General features: G+C 37.6%; 2 protein-coding genes across 2 annotated transcripts in view; one reads left to right on the top strand and one right to left on the bottom strand.

Moving 5' to 3' along the window:
• Window positions 1–24,309, bottom strand: part of SLC15A5 (solute carrier family 15 member 5) — a 91,205-nt gene that overhangs the window by 31,876 nt on the left and 35,020 nt on the right. The window contains exons 5-6 of the mRNA XM_008056886.1: window positions 22,147–22,333; window positions 8,854–9,042 (exon numbers count right to left, since the gene is read on the bottom strand). Of these exons, the coding sequence (XP_008055077.1) occupies window positions 8,854–9,042; window positions 22,147–22,333 (376 nt within the window). The remainder of the gene's footprint in view (window positions 1–8,853; window positions 9,043–22,146; window positions 22,334–24,309) is intronic.
• On the top strand, window positions 2,100–2,673 carry LOC103259226 (ribosomal protein L18-like). The gene has a single exon (XM_008056885.2). It carries the CDS (start codon window positions 2,107–2,109, stop codon window positions 2,671–2,673), a length of 567 nt encoding a protein of 188 aa, XP_008055076.1. The 5' UTR covers window positions 2,100–2,106.

Genomic DNA, 24,309 nt, shown 5'->3' with positions numbered 1-24,309 from the left:
TCCTTTATCAGTGCAACCAGGTTTTTGACAGATTCTCTTGGATTTTCAAGGTATAGGATCATATCATCAGCAAAGAGGGATAACCTGATTTCCTCTTTTCCTATTTGGATACCCCAGGTTTCCTTCATTTCCTGAGTTAGGACTTCCAACACAATGTTGAACAAGAGGAGTGAGAGTGGGTGCTTTGTTTTGTTCCAGTTTTTAGGGGAAATGTTTCCAGTTTCCGTCCTTTAGCAATATGTTAGCTGTGGGTTTATTGTAGATGGCACTTCTTATTTTGAAGTATGATCCTTCTATACCTAGGTGCTTGAGGGTTTTTATCAAGAAGGGATGTTGAATTTTACCAAAAGCTTTTTCTTCATCTAATGATATAATCATGTGCTTCTTGGTTTTACATCTGTTGATGTATTGAATTACATTTATGGTCTTGTGAATGTTGAACCAGCCTTGCATCCTGGGGATGAAGCCTACTGGTCATAGTGGATGATTTTTTTTTTTTTAGTTGGAGTCTCACTCTGGCACCCATACTGGAGTGCAGTGGCCACTCCTGGCCACTGCAGCCTTGACCTGCTGGGCTCCAGAGATCCTTCCACCTCAGCCTTCCAAGTAGCTGGAACTACAGGCATGCGCTACCACGCCCAGCTAATTTTTTGATTTATTGTAGAGATGAGGTCTCGCCAAGTTGCCCAGGAGGATCTCGAACCAGCGGGCTCAGGCAATCCACTCACCTCAGCCTCCCAAAGCACGGGATTACAGGCTGAGCCACCGAGCTCAGCTATGGATGATTTTTGAGATGTGTTTTTGGATCTGATTTGCTAGAATCTTGTAGAGGATTTTTGCATCTATGATCATAAGGGATATTGGCCTATAGTTCTCTTTTTTGCTGGATCTTTACCTGGTTTGGATAGCAGTGCAATGTTAGTTTCGTAAAATGATTTGGGGGAGAATTCCATCTTTCTCAATTACCTGGAATACTTTAGAAAGGATTGGCATCAGCTCCTCCTCCTTGTTCGTTTTGCAGAATTCTGCTGGAAACCATCTGTTCCAGGGCTTTTTTTTGTAGGTAGTTTTCGTATGACGAAGTCAATTTCCTGGTTGTTATTGGTCTATTTAGTGTCTCAATGTCTTCTTGTTTCAACCTGAGGAGGTTGTGTAATGTCAGAAAGTCCTCCACTCCATTTAGGTTAGCAAGTTTGTTTCCATATAGGTGTACATAGTACTCTCTGATAATCTCTTGTATTTCTTTGCGGTCAGCTGTGATTTGATCTTTTGTATTTCTGATTGTGCATATTTGGACTTTTTCTCTCTTTTTCTTGGTCATTCTGGTTAGAGGTCCATCAATCTTGTTAATTCTTTCAGAGAATCAGCTTTTTGTTTTGCTGATGTTTTCTATGATATTTTTGTCTTCTATGTCCCATATTTGGGTTCTTATTTTGGAGATTTGGATTTTTCTGCTAAAGTTGGGGTTTTGGTGGTCTTCTCTTTCCAGCTCCCTTAGGTGATTTGTTAGGATCTTCACTTGTGGTCTTTCCGTTTTCTTGATGTGTACTCATAGAGATATAAATTCCACTCTTAGAACTGATTTCATGGCATCTCAGAGGTTTTGGTAAGATGTTTCTTCATTTTCATTTGCTTTCAGGAATCTTTCAACTTCTGCTTTGATTTCAATGTTGACCTAGTAGTTGTTAAGCATCATGCTGTTTAGTGTCCATGTCTTTGTGGGCTTTGGTGAAATGTTGTTAGTGTTGATATTTATTTTTATTCCACTGTGGTCTGAGAGTGTGCATGGCAAGATTTCAACCTTATGGAATTTGATTATGCTTGATTTATGGCCAAGGATGTGATCGATCTTGGAGTACATTCCATGTGGTGATTTGTAGAATGTATATTCTGTAGTTTTTGGTTAGAATAATCTATTAAGTCCATTTGGTCATGTGTCAAGTTTAGGATCTGGATCTCCTTGTTGATTTTTTGCCTCGATGATTTATCTAGGGCAGTGTATGGGGTATTAAAGTTCCCTGCTATAATAGTGTTAGAGCCGGGCTTTCCCTGCCCACCTTGGCACCCTACTCCCTTTCCGAACCTGGCTGAGGAGGAGGTGCCATCATGGGAGTCAACATCCGCCACAACAAGGACCGAAAGATTTGGCACAAAGAGCCCAAGAGCCAGGACATTTACCTGAGGCTATTGGTCAAGCTGTACAGGTTTCTGGCTAGAAGAACCAACTCCACCTTCAACCAGGTTGTGCTGAAGAGGTTGTTTATGAGTCGCAGCAACTGGCCGCCTCTGTTCCTTTCCCAGATGATCCAGGAAATGAAGATTCCTGGCTGGGAAAACAAGATGGCAGTGGTCGTAGGGACTGTAACAGATGATGTGCAGATTCAGGAGGTGCCCAAACTAAAGGTATGTGCACTGAGTGTGAGCAGCCGGGCCCACAGCCACATCCTCAAGGCAGGGGGCAAGATATTCCGCTTCAACCAGCTGGCACTGGACTCCCCCAAGGGCCATGGCACCATCCTGCTCTCTGGTCCTCGCAAGGGCCGGGAGGTACACAGGCATTTCAGCAAGGCCCCGGGAACTCCGCACAGCCACACCAAACCCTACATCTGCTCCAAGGGCCAGAAGTTTGAGGCTGCCAGAGGCCGGTGGGTTAGCCGTGGCTACAAAAACTAACCCTTGATCCTGTCCTCTTATTAAAAAGTTTTTAGATTCATTAAAAAGAAAAAAAAATAAAGTGTTAGAGCCAACATCTTTTTTTTTAGTTTACTTAGTAGTTGTTTTATAAATGCTGGTGCGCCTGTGTTGGGTGCATATATGTTTAGGATGGATATTTCTTGTTGATGGATTGAAACTTTTATCATTATATAGTGTCCTTTTACATCTCTTTAATTTTTTGATACCTTAAAGGTTGTTTTGTCTGATATTAAGATTGCAACTCCTGCCTCCTTTTGTGATCCATTTGCCTAGACACTCATTTTCCAACCTTTGAGTCTGCGTGCATCCCTTGTAGTGAGATGCATCCCCTGGATGCAGCAAATAATTAGGTTATGCTTTCTTATCCAGTTTGCTATTCTGTGTCTTTTCAGTGGTGCATTTAGTCCATTCACATTCAGGCTGATTATTGAAATGTGATTGTTTATTGCTGTCATGAAGTTCTTATAAAATTTTTTCTTTGTTTGCTTGCTTTTTTTACTTTGGGGTTGATGTATGTGTGTTTTCAAGTTTCTTATTGTGCTGCATTCTGTTGATTCTGTGCTGCTATTCTCTTGGGATGTGTGTGGTCATTCTTTTCTTTCTTTCTTTTGTGCTTAATACCTTTTTAAGTATCTCCTGTAGAGCTGGTCTGGAAACTGCATAATCTCTTAGGGACTGGATGTGTGGGAAGGATTTTAATTCTCCATCACTGATGAAGCTGAGCTTGGCTGGATAGGAAATTCTTGGTTGAAATTTTTTTTCTTTGAGGACTTTGAATATAGGGCTCCAATCCCTTCTTGCTTGTAGTGTTTCTGCCAGTAGGTCTGCTGCTATTCTGATTGGTTTCTCCCGGTAGGTAGTCTGACCTTTCTTTCTTGCTGCCTTTAGGATTTTTTCTTTTGTGCCTACCTTGTGTAGGCAAATTACTATGTGTTTAGGGGTTGGTCTTCTCATTTGATGTCTTGTGGGGGTTCTCTGTATCTCTTGTGCTTGGCTGGTCACATCTCTGATGAGATGGGGAAAGTTTTCTTGGATTACCTTCTCAAATACTTATTCCAAGTTGTTTTCCATTTCTCTTTCTTCCTCTGGTATGCCAATCGAGTGTAGGTTCAGCCTCTTGATATAATTGCACATCTCTTGTAGGCTTTGTTCTTTTTTTCTGAGTCTTCTTTCTATGTATTTTACAGATCAGGTTAATTCCATGTTCTGGTCTTGAAGTTCTGAGATTCTTTTTTTAGTTAGATTAATTCTGCTTTCCATGCTTGTCATCTTGTTATTTATTTCCTGGATGAAATTTTCTATGACCAAAATCTCTGTCACAAGTTCTTTCAGTGTAGCATCTTGTTCTTCTTGAGTCTTATTCACTCTTTCCATCCATTCTCTAATTCCTGTCATATTCTGGGGCCAGTCATTGGTGACTTCCATTGTTTGTGCTTTAAGGTCTGATTTTTCAGGAGTTTTGTCTTTGGTACACTTGAAATTGCCTGTGATCTTCCTTTGGATTTTCCTCATTTGTGACAGGTCTCTTGTTTTTCTCTTTAGTTCTGTTATTCAGTGTCAGTGGGAGAGGTTTCTGATGTTTGCTCAGCCCTCTATTCTTCCCTGATCTGTGCTCTGGACGTGTTCTATTTTGAAATAGGATGGTAGATGGGAAACTTTGTTGTCTCTTGTAGTTTTTGAAATTTGAATAAAGTAGGGGATGGCGTGCTAGGATTCAGAAACCACTTGCAAATTACAATGTTAACTTATTGTGGTATGTGTTCCCTGAGACCCACTCCCCATCATTACTCTATATGATGATGCAAAGCAGAAACCAATGCAAAAAACAATTGAACATACACAGAGAGACATATACACACCCTCCAAAATAAGCTGTAATATTAACAAAGTAAAACAAAACAATGAACAACAACAAAAACCCAGAAAACTAAACACACATACACATGCCTAGCTTAAAGTGAATAGAGAAGAAAAACAGAAAGAGCGGAGGAAAAGAATAAAAAAATGGAATTCAGGTCGACCCCTCACACATATACTGACACACACCTTAAACTATAAAAAATGAAATTAAAAAAACCCAGAAGAACAAAAGAGCAAAAACAAACCAATAACAACAACTAAATTGAAAGATGAACACTCAATCATTCACATACACACATAAACAGAAAAGAACAAATAAAAGAAGAAAGAAACAGAAAAAGAAAAAAATATTTGTGGGGAGCAGATCAAACTCTCACATACACATTCATGCACAAAGGAAAAATATTTAAAAATAGATGAACTAACAAACAAAGAGTCAAAAAATTAAATTTTTTTTTAATTGAAAATTTTTAAAGAAACCTGTCCTCTTATGGCAGGTTCTATAATAATTCCTCTAATTAGGTCTCCTGCAGAGCCACCTCCTTCACTGTCTCCTCAGTGTAGGAAGCAGGGAAGGGGGGTGGGCAGTGGGAGTGGGTGGGGCTGCAGTCCTCCCCTCCCACTCTTGTATGGTCAGGGAGATCTCCTCTGGTGGGGAGGTATGGGATTGTCTCTTCCCCAGGTAAGTACTCATGAGAGGCCCCAGCTAGGCTTATCCTGGAATGGAGTTCTATTCTGATGTCTAGTCTCCGCCTGGGTTTGTCTCTCAGTTGTGGCCCAGCTGTGTGGGTCTGATGTTCAGAGGATTGCTGGGAAAGAGGGGACTTGGGTCAGTCCCAGACTCACCACTGATCTCTTTGGAGTTCTTCCTCGCCCTTTTCTGGCCACACTCTTTGTCCTGCAGCTGGATCAGGGTGGGGGATGGGGAGCCTGGAACTCAGCACTTGTCAGGTCCCTCCAAAGTTTGTACAGGATATTCCCTCTGGGTCACAATCAATCCCTGCGTAGTTGATCCACCAGACACAGAGATCAGATCTGTTGCTCTGTGGTGAGCGAGTTGGAGCACTTTCCTGCCCCACCTTCAAGATGGGGTGCCTCTTTTGTCCTCTTCTGTGGGACTTTGCCTCTGGACTCACTCTATAGCCCCTGCTGCCAGTGCCCTGTCAGGTACTGAAGTGGTGAGTCAAAGCCAGGAGCAGGCAGCCTCTCTCCTGCTGCACTGGTGAGAGAGCGCCTGGGGTGATATTTTCTCCCTGCTGCTTTTGTCTGTTTCAAAAAAATGGCACTGGACTTCTGTGACCTGGGAAGAGCCAGAGACGAAGAAGAGAAGTTGCAGCATCAGCTGTTGCACAAGGGGCCTAGCCACTTGCTTGCAAGCTCCCAGTTAGTCAGTCTCTCCCAGCATTTTCTTCCCAGGAGGGTTTGTTGATTAAAAAAAAAGAAAGAAAATAAAAGAAAAAGAAAATAGTGCTTGGCTTCTGCATCCCGGGATGCGCTAGGGTTCAAGCCCAGCAGCTGTGGTTCCAGCCACTGCACCAGCAGAGCCCTGGCTGCCAGCTCCCTAGCCCTCATTCAGTCAGCCACTCTCATACCCACTCGCTCACCAGCATGTACACAAAATTTTCCATACACTCACTCACTCACACTGGGACTCACATAGTCCAACTGGCTTGGTTGCCTCTTCCCAATAGGCATTTTAAAAAGAATGGACCACAGGACAGTAAAGGAAGCAGGGAGACAAGTTGGGATGCTCTGGTCAAATTGGGACTGAAGACAGTTGTGCTATGAACCTGGAGATTGTGAGATCTGACTAGATTTAAGTCATATTTCAGAGTAAGGACTAGGACTTGCTTCTGGATTGGAGGTGAGCTATAAGATGAAAGAGAGGGATCTAGGATGGCTCATGTGAGAAGTATAATTCTGCTCATACTATCAGGTCTCCTGGCTGTTCGAGTTGTTTGTGGTAGAAAGAGCTGGGAGCAGGACACCTGTGCTTGAGTCCTGAATCTGGTACTATTAATTCATGTGAAAGATGATAATAATAATAATAACAACAATAACACTCATTATAACTGCCAATTATTGAGTCTTGTTTATATACTAGGCGTGTGTTTTACATAAAATATTCCACTTGCTGGGCTTGGTGGCTCAGCCTGTAATCCCAGCACTTTGGGAGGTCAAGGTGAATGGATTGCCTGAGGCCACGGGTTCAAGAGCAGCCCAGGCAACTTGGCGAGACCTTGTTTCTACAATAAAATAATAATAAAAAAAATTAGCTGGGCATGTAGCATGCACCTATAGTTCCAGTTACTTGGAAGGCTGAGGTGAAAGGATCACTGGAGCCCAGAAGATTGACGCTGGGGTGGCCGTGAGCGTGCCACTGCACTCCAGTCTGAGCGACAGAGTGAGACCCCAACTCAAGTAAAAAAAAAAAAATTCCAGTTCGTTTTTGAACAACTCTTCCCCATTTTATAGATGATGACACAAACCCAGAAATGCAGAATGAGCTTTCCATGGTCACACAGTTAGTTAAGCCCATAGATCTTAACCACTATGCGGTACTGCAGTTCAAAACACACTCTCACATTTTATGTCATTTAATTTTCAAGGAGTAGGCTCTCATTCCCAGTGATTCCTCTCCTAATACTGTGATATAAGGAAGAATAAAATTATTTCTGTCTTAAAGATAAGGAAGGTGAAGCTTGGAAGTTAAATGTGTTTCCAAGTTCACATAGGTAGTGAAAAGCTGGAAATCATACCAAACTCTTCTGGTCTCTAGTTCATGACCCCTATAGCAGATGAGTCAGTTGACTAAGTTAGACTTCAGGTTCTTGATAAGTAAATCAAGCAAGGATGGACAAAAGATTTCTATTACATGATCTGCCTTTCTAATGGCTGTTAAGTACCTCTCTATCATCTGCATGTTGAACCACTAATGCTGAGCTTGCTAAGAATTTTCTTCCTATATCCACACATTACTTTTAAGCATTACTTCACTACACATTTATCCCAGAAAAATTTGGCTGATTATTGTAGCAGTTTTCTGGAAATGACATCAGGGAAGATAACAAACATTTGTGTAGTGACATTCATTTACATTTCTTTTGCATTGTTTACAGCATTCAATAGTGATGTCCCCATCATAAAATCTCATAAAATAATTTATTCAAGTAAAATATATGAAATGAAGTGATTAAAAGTATAAAAAAAGAAGTCTGGTGCATAGATATGTAACTATAACTACACTAACTTAATTTTATTTCCACTTTTTAAAATGACTTGCTTTGGTATCATATATGTATTTGTATGTGTGTAAATGTATGCATATGAAATATATATATTTAGGGAATTTGAAAACAGCTTTAAAGACAATAAAATCATTGCAGATTTTAGACACAAATGAAATGGTTAGAATTGTCACTTAGGATGATTACTCTAAGGGAGTATGCAAGTTGATCGAATGAGACAGAAATTTGAACTTGGAAGATAGAAGTTATAAACTGTTCTCAGTAAGGTATATGGGAGCTTGAACTACAATCAGAACTCCCACTACAAGAAACTATAAGGAGGGTAGAAACATAAGATTACACTGACAAATATATGTGTGAGTGCACACATGCACACACACACATGCAAACACACACACACAGCTGTAGTGTAGGAAGTCATTGAAATATTGTGATACATTTTAATTAATATAAGCAAAATAGATAATTCAGAAACTCTGGATATTTAATAAACTTCTTTTGAACCTGTCTAATGAAACATTCGTGATCACATTTAATCTCGTGTAATTTAATTTAGAGACATTTAGTTGTCTGAAAAATTGGCTCAAATTTTCATTTCATTTGCATGTTTATACACTCTCAAAGTACATTAAATGCCATTATTTGGAGGGAGTATATATGTGAGTTAATCTATGAATGAGAGGGAGGGAGATGGAAGAGAGAAGGAAAGAGAGAAGAGCCGTTTTTTCATCTGAGTGTGTTGGAGTTCTCTAGCTTTGAGCAGAGTTTTTCTCCTCCTGTCATGTGTCTAACCAAATGATTGTTGCCTTCAACCAGGTTAAAAGTTTTTTATTCAATCTACATCTAGGCAATTAAAAATTGTTTTGTATGTGGTGGAGGAATGAAAAGAAATGAAACATTTTAAAAATGTGAGTGATAAATAGACTTGTTTGAAGCATTGTGGAAACTCTCTGGGGGTGAGTAGATCATCTACTATTTTAATTGTTCCTATTGATGTGTTCTGTGTAAAGGTTCAGTATGTTCCAACATTTAAAAAAAAATGGTTACTTACAAGCTGGATTTACCAGTGTTTCAGCCACTCCAAGTAAAACGTACTGAAGAACCAGGTGAAAACAGGGCATTGAGGAAACAGTGAGCACTTTGCCTGAAAGAGGTTGTTCCACTGGAGGGAAGTGTTTTCTGCTTATTTCAAAGAAACCAGCTACTATCACAGAGGATACAGCAAAAAGATTTCCAGCAACTGAAGGAAAATAATGCAAAAGAAAAATAAAATTTAAAAAAGAGCTAGAAATTAGTGTAATAGAACATAGCATTTCTTACACATTGATATTGGGTGATGTTTCCTCAACATTTTTTGCCCCAGGAATATCCAGATGCCAGTTAACTGTGTTGTGTGGCCATCCAGAGCATAAGCTCCAACCTCAGAAAGGACTGAGTTGACTTCCTATTGCCTGACTTACTGATTATATGACTTCAGGCCAGTAACTTAAGCTCATTATCACTTTCCTCAGCTCTATGATGGGGCTCACGATGCTTAACATTGTGAGATTTAAAGAAAACATATAAGACTGCTGATATCTGCCAGGGATACCAGGACCCACCAAGGATACCAAAACTCAGAATGCTCAAGTTCCTTATATAAAATGGTGTAGTATTTGGATATAAACGACGCACATCTTTTTATATTCTTTAAGTCACCTCTAGGTTGCTTGGAATTCCTAATATAAATGTTATGTAAATAGTTGTTGTACTGTATTGCTTGGGAGATAATTACAAGAAAAAAGGCTGTACATCTTCAGTATAGATGCAACCATTCATTTTTATTTTCCTGAATACTTTTGAGTCAATGTTGGTTGAATCTGCAGATACAGAACAGTTGGATTAGCAATTATTATTATTTTTTTGAGTTGGAGTCTCACTCTGTTGCCCAGACTGGAGTGCAGTGGCCGCTCCCGGCCACCGCAGCCTCGACCTGCTGGGCTCTGGCGATCCTTCCGCCTCAGCCTTCCAAGTAGCCGGAATTACAGGCATGTGCTACCACGCCCGGTTGATTTTTTGATTTATTGTAGAGATGAGGTCTCGCTGCCCAGGTGGGTCTCGAACCCACGGGCTCAGGCAATCCGTTCACCTCAGCCTCCCAAAGGTGTGGGATTACAGGCTGAGCCACCAAGCCCAGCAGGATTAGCAATTATTATTGAAGATAAAGCAACGGTTTAAACTTTGATCCCCAAATAAGATATCCCATTCTACATACCCCCCCCCCTTTTTTTTAAAAGAGATATATATGAATCAAAAATATTTTGGAGAAATTAAAAATAAAATTATCTTCTTCATATAGTTTTAAATTACTATTTTAGACATGGTTTTAAAATAACCTTAAAGCATTATTGGTCTTCAGTTTTCTGTCATTTCTTTAATCTTCACAGAAAAGTAAGACATCTGTTAGAAAATTAAGGATGAGAAACTTTTGTTTAAGAAAATATGTCTTATACACTATGGAATATTATGCAGCCATAAAGAAGGGCAAACATATGGACAGTACAGTAGCTTGGATGGATTTAGAGTCTCTCGTACTCAGGAATCTATCACAGAAGCAAAGAACAGAGTACCATATGTTCTCACTCATATGTGGACCTTGAACGATTATCACAAGGAATTGGCAGTAGTGGGAAAACTGCCAGGGGAGAGGGGGTGGGACTGGCAGTTGAAGGAAACTGCCGGCGAGGGAAGGGCACACCTCATCAACAAGGGTACCTGAGTAATCAATATTTGTATACCTAACCCCGAATTGTACCCCACATATTTAAAATAAAAAAAGAAAATATGTCTGAAAGAGGTAAATTAGCTAGGTTAGGGGTAAAAATGCAAACAATTATTCTGATAGTGGTCAAGCTCTTCTCTTCCTTTACTTTTAAGGAATTATCTAGGAAATTTTGGTTGAAAACAAATAGGGATTTCATTACAGAGTCTATGTCTACCCCAACCATTCCATTTCTTAATTTATCATTCATATTATTGGGCTTGTTCCTATCGTTAGGGCAGAGGCAAACTTTAGCTTGATGGAATTTACTTGAAATTTAGAGATAGTCACATTTTGCTAACTTGCATATAATTTTAGATAAGGCAAAACTTTCAATTCAGAAAAATCAATCTAATGTTTAAATAGTTTATTGTTTATTTTGGTTGATAGAGAAACTGGTAGGTAAAGTTTTTGATTATAGTTTAGCATTTAAATGTATTCATACAGACTGCTCTTTAGTGGGTCCCCAAGACATGGAAGGTGCAAAAAAATGAAAAAATATGAATAACAGTTCACAAATTTGAGAAATTTTTATTACTCTTTAAAATTAAGTTCTATAAAAGTCTATCCATAGTGAAGTAGAGATTTTGGTTATAAAAATAGCTCATATAAAAATTAATTTCCCATATTATCTGCCTTTATGATAAAACTTATTACATAATCACATTTATCTAAATTATTTGGCATGTTATAAACTCATCAGAATGAATATCAATATTTCAATTCAATTTAATATTTACCCCGTTCCTCCTATTCAAGGTAGTATGCTAAATGCAGTGGGAGATAAAAGACCTTTAAAAAAATCTGTTATTTGCCATTACAGACTCACTTGCTATTGGAAAATATAAGAAGAATAATCAAGGGAGAAGGCAGATTGGGGTCAGGTTATAATAGGCATTTAATACACTTTTAAGGAATTAGAAAATTATTTTGAAGATAACAGAATCATTGAAGATTTTAGTTAGACACAAGTGAAGTGATTACAATCCTCATTTAGGATGATTATTTTAAAGGTCATGTGCTGGTTGAAAATGGGAAAGACTGGAGATAGGAAAATAGAAAGTTATAAAAATAATTCTGGTAAAGTATAATGGGGGCTTAAGCTGCAATTAGGCAGAAACATAAGATGCAATCATGTCCACTGATAAAACCACAGCAACAAAAGCAAGAGCAAGGAGGAAGCAAATGCTAGTGATAATATGAGTCCAGGTGACTGGAAAGATGGTGCTGATAATGTAATAAGACCCACAGTAGATGTGAAGAGCACAAATTTAATTTTGAGTTGAGTTGGAGGTACAAAGAGGTCATCTAAAGAGAAGTGCTCAGAAAACAATTGCAAATGTGAGTCATAGCTCAGGAGAATTTTTAAATCAAGAGAGAAAGAATAATGAATCATCTGCTTAGAGTCAGAGTTTAGGGTCAAGTGAAATTGTTAGAAGATTGGGGAGGGAGAGAAGGGGATGTCTAAGCAATGACTTCAAGCATGTATTTGGGGCAAGTAGAAAAGGAAAAGTGTCTAAGGAAAGATTTCAAAGAGGAGGATGTACAAAACAGAATTTTTGATCTTTTCCTCTAATTCATCTCCTTCACTCTTCTGATCTCCTCCAAATCTGAGGTCTCCTTTCCCCCCACCGCCTACAAATACATCTTTACTTTCTGTAGATTCTATTTCCAAAATGGAGTTGACCCTTGACAGCATGGATTTGAGCTGTGCAGGTCAACATACAGGGATTCTCTTCCACTTCTGCCACCCGTGAAACAGTAAGATCAATTTCTCCCTTGTCTTCTCCTCTCAGCCTGCTCATTGTGAAAACAATGTGGATGAAGACCTTTATGATGGTCTACTTCCACTTAATGAATAGTAAATATATTTTCTCTTCTTTATGATTTTCTTGATAACTCTTTCCTCTAGATTACTTTATTGTAAGAATACAGTATATTATACACATAACATGTAAAGTATATGTTAATCAAAATGTGTTATTAGTAAGGCTTCCAATAAGCAGTAGGCTATTAGTAGTTAAATTTTGGGGGAGTCAAAAGTATATGCAAATTTTTTGACTGTGCTGGGATTGGTGTGCTAATCCCTACGTTATTCAAGTGTCAACTGTATACTATAAGTCAATGTGCTTCTATCCATAGCCACTGCCATCATTCTAAGACATTCTCATTTTTACTCAAACTATGTACAACAGTGTATTAGCTGGTTTTTCTGTTTCCATTCTCATCCACCTCTAACCTATTAAGCACTCAGCAGTCAGAGTGATCTTATGTAAATGTAAATTGAATGTTACTCTTCAGCTTATTCCTACTATGAGTTTCCATACACTTAAGAGGTCTTGCCTGTGCTTGTTACTTCACTCTAATTGCCTGCTACTTTCTTCTCTCTGACCATGTTTCAGTCACATTGATCTTCTTTGTCTCTCTTGAATATCTTAAGCTCTTTCCCACCTTAGGGATTGTGATGTGCTCTTTCTTTGGTCTGAAACATTGTCCCCTACTCTTTACCTGCCTAACACCTTGTCTTTCAGAAATGCACACTGTAATCTAAATTAGGTCCGGCCTGTTATTTTTCCCATAACATCAATGTTTTACTATATTTATTACAATTTGAAATAAAATATTTTCAGTGTGTTCATTTGCACCATATATGTTTCAGTTACATACTTGAGAGCTTTATAAGAATTGGAGTCAAGTTTGTTTACCACTCTTTACTACAAAGAAAAGTGCCCAGGTTCACAGTAAGCAACACACACACACACACACACACACACACACACACACACACACACACATAAATGACCATAGAGTTGAATATTTTAAGAGGATAATGAAACGTGTAACAAGTCAACTGTATTGATGAGTGAATTATCAGTTACCTTTTACTTTTGTTTTTTGAGTTGGAGTCTCACTCTGTCGCCTAGACTGGAGTGCAGTGGCCGCTCCCGGCCACCGCAGCCTTGACCTGCTGGGCTCCGGTGATCCTTCCGCCTCAGCCTTCCAAGTAGCCGGAATTACAGGCATGCACTACCACGCCCGGCTGATTTTTTAAAAATTTATTGTAGAGATGAGGTCTTGCTGCCCAGGCGGGTCTCGAGCCCACAGGCTCAGGCAATCCACTCACCTCAGCCTCCCAAAGGCACGGGATTACAGGCTGGCCCACCGAGCCTGGCTACCTTTTACTTTTTACACTCAATGGAACTCCCAAGTTGAAATCAGAAAACAAGAAGGTGAGGCATGAGCAGGTGGTGAGTATGTTTAACTAGTATCATCTAATTTTCTAAGAAGTTTGGTGTGTGGGGAAGGAGAAAGCCAAAGGTTTCTTTAGAAATCAGCAGGATCACAGGAAGCCGTTTTATAAGACGTGAAAGGTTTAGTCTTGTTGGTATGCAGAAAAGAGGAGCAAGTGGAGACGGAAATAATTAAAGAAGTAAGAGCAAAAAATAAAAAATATAGAAAAGTTCTAAAGTAGGTAAGAAAGAGGAAAGGATTGAAAGTCAAAGTTTAATCATAGCAAGGAAAGACAAAAAATTATCCTTTAAAGGAAAAGAAATGTACAGAATGTTTATAATACAGAGTGCTGAGAAATAGAAAAGTGAATTTGAGGAGATATATATATTATACTTTGGTCTTGCAACTTAGAATAATCACTTGCTGAGAGTGAGTAGATGGGGATGAAATTGAGGGAACAAAGGAGGAAAGTTTCAACAACTGCAGCTGATGAGTTTAGCTAAAGATGTAGTCTTTTGTAAAATTAGAGCTGGTAGTTGTGCTTTGCAGCTTATGTAACTGAGCCTTCTTTTTTTCTGATAGTGCCAACAGCTGAACTATCTCAGATAATGGATGCACAATTTACTATGCTTCCCATTATGGTTTTCTTTTAACATTATATAATAGTAAACAATTATAATAATATTGAATTATTCAAGTTGTTTATGGAATCCCAATGAATTTTTAAATGTTTTCACCAAGAGAATAAGGCAGATGAGAATTTTTATTTTTAACTCATAAAAAACACCAAAAATCTTTTAAACACTTGTATTTTTTCATTCATATTTAATCAGAGTTAGGACTTAGATAATGGCTAAACATTTTTCTAACTGGACAGTCTTAGTAGTGGGGCTGAGTATGACTATTACTAGTTATAGATCTGTAGGTAAGTCATTGTATCTTGAGTCCTAGTTATCTTTTATATAAAAATTTGGTATTAGATACTGCATAAAGGTGAAAATTCGTTGCAAGTGGGAAAGAACTATGAAAATTTAGAGAACTTTTAAGATCCTACTCTATAGCAAGAATAGATATTTTATTCATATTTAAATATTTAAAAGGGTATAAAGACTTTTAGTTAAGATGGCTGATTGTTCACAAAAGTTTGTTTCTCTCCTCATGATTTCAGTTGTGATAGCAAAGAAATTTTTAAAGGGTAAAAATTCGAGGAAGATAAAACACTGGTAGACAAGAAATTGGAAAAATTTCTATGAAATTGGAAAGAGAAGTGTAACTGACTTAAAAAAAAGTAGTTACACCCTAAACTGACTGCTGAGGGAGAGACTGAAGAAGCATGACCCTAGTCAACCCAAAGGATCATTTGGAAGCACATGACTTGAAGGCATCAGGTATTTCAGATGGTGAGGATACATTTTAGAAGAAAAACTAGGAGGACTGGTTGAAAGTCTGTACTATGATGAGATTTCCAAGTCCAATTCTATTCCATGAAGCTAGATCAGTACCCATGCTCTATAACCTTTTCCTGCAAAAGACTGGAGCTTACTCTGCAGAAGATAAATAGGTGTGACTTTGAACTCAGAGAGAGTGAGGTTGAAAATGGAAAATAGATAAAAATTAGGAATCTGAATAATGAAACCCTATCTCACCCACCAGACACACCTCAGTCTCAGCACTAGGGACTATCCCTCAAAGTAGGAGGTTGAAGGAGACTTTTCTCCAGGAACTGAATAACTCCTTAAAAGTTTGCTCTATGTAATATTTGAGGAGAGGTGCTCACAATAACATGACTGGTTCCCTGCCAAATAATTGTACAGAGAAGCCTATACTTTGATAAGTCCCACTTATGCACATAGTCATACCATCCTCAGTAATACTAGTATATCCTCATAGTGATACTATCCTCAGTCACATTATTCTTTTATAGTCTATATGAATTGATAGTCAAAGATCACCAGACATTTGAGAAGAGTTCACAATAGAAAAAATCAAGGAAAAAACAAATAGGAAATGAAGATAATTTATAGTTTATATCCTCAGAAAGATGAGAGAATCTGACGTTCACAAAGTATGCTATAAAAAGGAATAATACGACATCTTAGAAACCAAATATGACTTCTAAAATCCAGAATCAGTAGAAAATTTGGGGATAAAGTTGAGAAAATCTCCAAAAAGTTGGAGAAACAACAACAAAAGAAATAAAAGGAAAAAGAAAAGCAAAATAAACAAGTTGTAAACATTTGAAGAAAACATATTAAGATGCTTATTGGGTTATTTTAGGAAGGTCCAACATCTCATGTACAGGAGTTCACAAAGGAATTAGAAAAAAAGTGGAAGGAGGAAAATTATTTTGTAAAACTAAAATTTTTCTAATTGAAAGAACTCACCTGGTTCAACAGTATAATGGTTGAAAAAAGATCCTTTACCAAGGCACAATAAAATGGAATTTTAGAAGATCACAGATACAAAGAAGAGCCTTCCAGTTAGGAAAAAAAGTCCTAGACACAGGAATGAGCAACTAAAGAGCACTGGACTTCTCAATAGTAATACATGTATGTTTTAATATAATGTATGCTTTAATATTGACTGTGTGGTTGCAGACAAGTCCACAAGAATCTTGTAGCTCTTCTCTTATAATTTATTCTATTATTGTATCATGCAATATTTTTCCAAATTAGACCATAATTAAATTTAACAAGTCAGAATTTATTCAAACTTAAGGTTGCACCTGCCATCTCATATTGAAGTAAAATCTATTACTAAAAAAATGGATATATTAAGATTCTTTAGGCATTGGCTAGATTTATACAATGAGAAAATGATGGGTTCTATGGGTAGTTTGATGTATGAGTCTCTGGTATGTAAGCTCACAACCATAATATGAAATTCTATTGAGTCCTTGAGAAACTCACCTTGGACCCATGATTTTGGCAAATAGGAAATTTGCTCACCTGTAAACATACGGGTATCCATGAACCATTCTGATACAGTCAGCTATAATTTTTTGTCATATGTATCTGCTGCCTTTGGGGAAGGTATTTCTCACTCACTATTTAAATGACATATGCTTTTAATTTTTGTTGTTTTCTCTGTTAGTGTGTTCTTATATTTGATCTGAGCTACCCAACTTCTGTTCGTTTATTTCTCTTTAAGCCATTGGAATGCATTTCAGGAGATTCAGCTTCAGTTTCCATTATAATTTCTTAATATAGAACAAGTAACTCATTTACATAGAGATCAGATACACAAATGTTTCTCTATAAGGTATCAATTATTGCTTCAGATGATACATTAGATGTTTTACTTCACTTCAACTTTAATTCCAATTTGATGTTACCTTTAAGAATTGCAAACACTAATGTGCTTTTATCAAACAAATTAACAACTCAGTGAATGACTTATTCAGTCCAGATATTTACAGTTTACTTCTTTCTGTATTTATACAGTTCCTTCTGTCATGTATTTCACAATGGATATACACTGTGATGATGTTTGTTGGGAAAATATGTAAGTTTGAAAACTATAGAGAAAACAATTGCCTGAGATAATATTACTCTCAGGCAAAATAACTGGATCCCTGACATGGTTTTTAGTTTATCAATCACTTTGGTTCCAACCAATAAGAAACTTTTTATGATTGCCAATTATTAGAACTAGTAGAAGTTACTGATCATGTATAAAGGGACCAATATTTGACTGTAACTGCATCAAAAAAGACTTTTAGTTAGAATGTGAATTTTCAGGATTTTATTTTAAAGAGGAAGGTCTGGCAGATATTTGAATATACTTCATCTGCATTTCAACTTAAATGTTATTTAAAAGCCAAGATAATTGCTACCTACTGTGTTGTACACTTCTGCTTTGTGTAAGACTTAATAACAATCTTAATTAGGCTAATTTTAGTCAGATTAATACTTGTGTGTGTCAGCACTAACAATTGAATGCCACATACTGCAGGATTTTAATTAATGTTAAGGAAAGGAAATACTCATGGTGTAAACATTTTTGAACTGAAAAAAGCTTAGATGAAGTATGCCCAATTATGACAGAGGATAAATTACAATGTAACCACTAGTTCTAGATTTTTAGTGAATTAAGGTTGACTTAAATAGATAAATCTATTCAAGTGTAATATTAAGAAAACACAGTCTTAACAAGACACTCCGAACATATCAAATTTTTACCTTTCACGGTTCTGGAAGGCTTAGAGATTTTTTTATAGTTAGTACTTTGACATACTTCTTGACTTCCATTGGTGATAAACTTAGGAATGTCAAACCTTGCAACAAAAACCCTTTTTCATTGCATTGTTTATGAACTAAAGAAAGAAAATAAGTTTCTTTTTCCTTTATTAAGTTTCTATTTTAGCAGGGCTTGGTGGCTCAGCCTGTAATCGGGCACTTGGGGAGGCTGAGGTGAGTGGATTGCTTGAGCCCGCGGGTTGGAGACCCGCCTGGGCAACTTGGCGCGACCTCATCTCTACAATAAATCAAAAAATTAGCCGGGTGTGGTGGCGCATGCCTGTAGTTTCAGCTACTTGGAAGGCTGAGGTGGAAGGATCACTTAAGCCCAGCAAGTCAAGGCTGCAGTGGCCATGAGCATGTCACTGCACTCCAGTGTGGTGGAGTGAAACTTCAACTCAAAAAAAAATTTTTTTTAAGCCGGGCTCGGTGGCTCAGCCTGTAACCCCGCACCTTTGAGAGGCTGGGGTGAGTGAATTTCCTGAGCCCGCGGGTTCGAGACCTGCCTGGGCAACTTGGTGAGACCTCATCTCTACAATAAATCAAAAAATTAGCCGGGCATGGTAGTGCGCGTCTGTAGTTCCAGGTACTTGGAAGACTGAGGTGGAAGGATTGCCGGAGCCCAGCAGGTCAAGACTGCGGTGGCCGGGAACGGCCACTGCACTCCAGTCTGGGCGACAGAGTGAGACTCCCACTCAAAAAAAAAAAAAAATCTATTTTGACCAGCTGGGTGAGATTTCCACATCTCTCACTCTTGGTCTGAGTTGTGATTTTGCATGTCAAACGCTAGGCATTGGCATTGTCTTCACCATCTGCCACCTTAAACTTGACAGTCCTGGAAGGGGAATGACTAAAGTGGAAGGGAGTGAATAAGAAGTAGCTGCCCATTGTAGTGACAAAGGGAATTTTTGTTTACTTCATAGTATTAATCAGAAACAGCAGTAAGAGCTCCAAATTAACACTGGTAATATAACTACTATAATTTAATAGCTATGTATAGCTGGCAATAATAATAATAATAATGATCATCATCATAATAATGTAATAGCCTTTGAAGACCTGAATTCACATGACACTATCTTGGTGATCCTTATCTATTAAATGATGGTTTATCACGAAGTTAAATACAGTATGTATATGAGGGTGCCTATGTTCAAATTAGGATCTCATAAATACACATATGTTCATTCACAATTCATATATACTTCATCCACATTTTCAGGCGCTTGAGTTCAAAGTGAAAGGAAACTTTAATATTAGAATATTTCAGTTATGTAAATTAGTAACAAAAAAGTACCCCAGGTTTGTACTTTTATGTCCTGATAAAACTTGTTAATCTTCCATAATCATAACTAGAAAGTAGAAAATTTAAGCAAATATCTAGTTTAAAAGATGCATATTATCACATTTTTATATTCCCACAGCAAAATATTATGCGAGTATGCAAATGAATGAATAAATGGAGTGTAGTTCAGAAACAACTGAAGTTAGTATTCTGTACTCAGTGGAACACAGCTCAATGCCTTTTGAAGTAAATCTGGGTTTTCCTTTTTCCTGTGCAAAAGGTCTTATTACCAGTTTTGAAGGGAAATATTTAATTCATTAACATCAAACAATATATTAGATAACTCTAACTTTTTTCCATAATCCGAGGTGAGTTAGTTGCCTGAGCTTGCGGGTTTGAGACCAGCCCAAGCAACTTGGCAAGACCTCGTCTCTACATTACATCAAAACTTAACAGGGCATGGTAGCACGCGCTTGTAGTTCTGGCTACTTGTGCGGAAGGATCCCAGAGTCCAGCAGGTAGACGCTGGGGTGACCGTGAGTGTGCCACTGCATTTCAGCCTGGGTGACAGAGTGAGACTCCAGCTCAAAAAAAGAAAAAAAGAAAAAAGAAATAGACATGATTTCAAACATGCAGGAATGGAGAATTGTCCAAAAGAAAGTTGCTGATACTTAAGGTGAATTTAAGATGTTTTTTATTTTCAGGAGAAATTTCAAATGTAGTTCTTTTAGCCAAGTTGTATAGTACATTTTCCTAAAGTTTCCCAGATTTTAAAATTTGTAATAAGTAAGCATGATTTAGGAGCTCAGATTGGGATGTTTCATGATACTGCACAAGATTGCCAAGATTTTTGACATTTTACAATATGAATTTACTTCTATTTTGTCCTGCAATCATTCTGTTTCAACAGTAAAACATCCAGTTGCTAAGGATATATACTTACTATATCTTACTTTCCTTTTGTGTCTTCAAAGTGCCCATGATAATGCTGGGCATTCATTAAATATGTACTGGTCTTTGGATTTCTATGCTGGCAGACAAAAAAGTACTTTTTAGGATTATAAGGTTTTTTTTTTAAAGATTTAATCTTTAAAACGTATTAAGATTTATAGTTTGCAAAGCCTATTGTAATAAATCAAGTTGGGGTTACTGGCTTAAGAAATCAATTAAAAAAGGTTATGCACTAAAGGCCTCTATAATTGAAGATGATAAGACAAACTAAGGTGAATTTGTTCATTTTAGTTCTCACCAAAAACAAACTCATCCTGTAGTGAGATCTGGAGTGATTTGGTTGATGGCTTTGATAAATCACAGGAAGCACACACACTAACATGTAACATCTATAAACAGAGAAGGAGCAAAAAGTGACTAGAAGACTGAATGATCTCCATAGGGGTTAAAAAAGAAGAGATTAAGAATAAGAACAGGCTAACTAAGAGAAGAGAGTCCTCTATATATCTGACCCTGACGATTTCAATTTAATTTTTTTTCAAGTAGAGGATAAGACATTAGGTTATCACTGAATATTTCTCAAAATTTTCAAACTCCTTTTGTTTTCTGTTTATGCTCACCAAACAATTAGATGTGTTCCCTGCAAATGATGACTCATAATAATAGCTGACATTTATAGAGCTTTCACTATGTGTCAGGACATGTTCTGGGCACTGATGTCATCCTGAGTGATTTGAAAAGTTTTACAGAACATCAGTAACAAAATTTATCTAGTGTATGACCCTCAATGAAAAAAAATAAGCAAGCTAATGACAGAAAAGCTTTGGTGGATTTTTCAAAGTCACCAGGAGCAGTTTAGTGGCAGAGCAGGGGCAAAAACCAGATCTCTGATTCTTAGATTGAGACTAGTTTTACTGTACCAGCACTTGTTCTCTTGTTCCCTGAAGGTTTCTAAGGGAACACAGGCAGTGGAGAGTGTGATCAAAATGAACTTTGGTTCCTTATCTCCTAGTTCAATCAAAAAAAATTTTTATTTTGTGCTTTGTTGATTGTGTTTTGAGTAAAATATCCTAACTTGCTTAACTTTAAAAAATGTTTTAAAATTATTAATACTATACACTTTACTATTTGAAGAAGTGTTTTACTGGAGCTTAAATCACAATAATAATTTTTAATAAATTTTGCAACTGGTTCAGGAATTAAAATTGTTTTGGGAGATTTATTGCCTGTGTTTATTTTTGATTAGAAGTAAGGGCTGCTTACTCAAAAAGGAAGACTATTTGGTGGTGATGGAAATTTTACTATTTCTTTGTATCGGGTATGTCTTTTTAGAAGACTTAAAAGGATGGCAAGAATACTGGACACATGTCTGGGTAGAAGATTTGAGAAGCTCGATGTTATCACTCACTAATTCATCTTCTTTCCAATTTGTCAAAATCTAACCCTACTCAGGAGTGTGTGCCTAGTTGGGATCTTTGCAGAGTTTTGTTTTAAAAAGTAGCTCGGTGGCTCAGCCTGTAATCCCTCGCCTTTGGGAGGCTGAGGTGAGTGAATTGACTGAGCCCGCGGGTTCGAAACCCGCCTGGGCAGCGAGACCTCATCTCTGCAATAAATCAAAAAATCAGCCGGGTGTGGTGGTGCATGCCTGTAATTCCGGCTACTCGGAAGGCTGAGGCGGAAGGATCGCCGGAGCCCAGCAGGTCGAGGCTGCGGTGGCCAGGAGCGGCCACTGCACTCCAGTCTGGGTGACAGAGTGAGACTCCAACTCAAAAAAAATAAAAATAAAATAAAAATAAAAAGTAGTGAAACAATTCACTTCACATGCTAATTTGTACTTACTAATGCATGCTGACAGAAATGGTCCATCTCTCTTAAAGGGAACCAGGCAGTTGCTGAAATACTCCAGAAAAGGAGCCAGAATTAGCAATGGTAGGATGCTGATGGCGTTCATTATTGCAATTGGCAGAAGAAATCCATCCAAGTTCAGGTTGGAATTCATGGTCTGCAGATAATATCCTGAAGGAATCTGTGTTTGAGAGGGAAGCAGTCATGCATTAAGACAGTGATTTACCTTTGAAGAAAGCACCCTCAGCTAGATGCCTTCCCCCTTGCTTGGATTCTGTGATAGATGAACTAGATGTTCCCCAGATTTTCAAGATGCCAATTATGAGGTGATAAGAAGTCTTCATCTGTGGCAGTAAGAGCTCTATTTAGTCTATTGACAATAGTACAGATTCTTTATGGAAGACGCTTTTGCCATTTAGCCTATCTAAAATTATGGAAAGTAATGGTGGCCCTAATTATATGCTTAGGGTAGCACATAAAAAAATCAAATAACTTAAGTTCTGCACATAAACAAAATAATTTTTCTTCAAGGATATTAATGAAAACCAGTAGAAAATATTATGGATATCTGTTTTTACCCTTATTAAAAGATGTGAACTTCAATAGATTCTTTAAATAGCACTTAATTTGGTGTCAAAATAGATAGGAATGATTTTTTCCTAAGAAGAGGGTCCCACTGTGGACACATATTACTTGTTATAGGCTGTCATTTTGTGCTCCCTGGATAGGCCTTGTTTCTATGTGAGCCAAATTACACGAGAAAGAAAGAAAACCACCCTGTGTCTTTCTTCTTTTAAACTAACTGTGTGATATCAGTATTCCACAAAGGGAACTACATAAAAAAGGTTTTTTGTGATAAAGTAAAAGACAATAAATTTAAACAAACAAAACAAAAAAATCACTGTGCTCCACCCAATACCCTCAATGTAGTGTTAGAATTCTTCATTTAAAAAATAACCCCAATGTTAACCAAAACCCTAACACTAACTTAGAGCCTCTTTGTGTTTTCCAAGTCTCAAGGTAACTGGTTATGATATCAGAACCAAGACATGGTGTCACAAAGTGGCATTTCTCCACTCTTCTATTTCATGAGTTTTGTTACATATTTATCAAGGTCATTAGTGTCACGTGGTATTTCTTTAATTCCCAGGGGCACACAAAACTACTGAGTGGCTTGAAGAGGAAGTCAAACAAATTTTCTCCTTAAGGTATGGCTCCTCCAAACAATTTTTCTTACAGTCCAAGAGCTGCATTAGGATTCCTGCCTCACCACCATTCTGGGAGAGCAACCATGCTCAAACATCCAGATGATAACTTCTCATTTGAAACCTTCTCTAACTCCTTCTCTATAATCAATTGCACAATTTGACAAGGTGTAAGGAGACTCAGAGTCCAGAATCAGTACAGCTGTTTTGGAGTTCACCAGTTGTAAGACAAGTCTATTGCTATGCTAACTGCCCAAATACAGGACAGAACCATATTTTCACTGAGATTCTTTCTATTTATATAAAGTGTGTCCTGATGACAATTCATCTTTAATCTAACGCTTAGGATAGTAAATGAGGATTGTTTTGGGTGGGTACAGATGGCAAGAGTAAAGGGAACATTAGCTAGTTCTGCCCTACTTCAGTAAAATTATTAAGCTTGGACCCCAACCAGAGGAAAATGAATGATGTATTTTAACAAAAAGAGCTGGCAGCAGAACACCTCAAAGACTGAAAGGCTCTCAGCACAACTTGGAAGTTTCTGTTACTGATTTCAAATGAGAATTATTGTTAATAGGAATAAAGTTATTATCGGCATGAATCACAGACACAGAAATCTGTTAACTTAATAATGTAGCAAAAGTACTATTAATCTTTAGTGAAGCAATATTAATATATTGCCTAATCTAAGAAAAGGCTCCAGTGTCTTGAAAGCTTGAAATCATTTCTGCTTCTGCCTCAAATTCTAAAACCATCCCCTTTTAAAATTTTAAATACTTTTATTTCATACAAGTCTCTGAGTATTCAGAAATAATTGCTGTCAATAGAGATTCATTTTCACCTTTGACTGGCCGGTAATGTCAAATGGCAACCTCATCAGCCTTAATATCAACATATTTTAGATGTATGTCTTGCAACTGAAGGTCAATAATGGCTACTAAATTTAAAATAT

The sequence above is a fragment of the Carlito syrichta genome, unplaced genomic scaffold, assembly GCF_000164805.1.
Source record: "Carlito syrichta isolate Samal-C Ts95f unplaced genomic scaffold, Tarsius_syrichta-2.0.1 Scaffold302567, whole genome shotgun sequence".
NCBI classification, from domain to species: domain Eukaryota; kingdom Metazoa; phylum Chordata; class Mammalia; order Primates; family Tarsiidae; genus Carlito; species Carlito syrichta.
The sequence above is the reverse complement of the archived record's forward strand: the minus strand, read 5'-3'. Positions and strand labels throughout refer to the sequence as shown.

Bases quoted from the DNA above. Each gene is read 5' to 3' on its own strand.
- LOC103259226 (XM_008056885.2), top strand. From the start codon at position 2,107: ATGGGAGTCAACATCCGCCACAACAAGGACCGAAAGATTTGGCACAAA.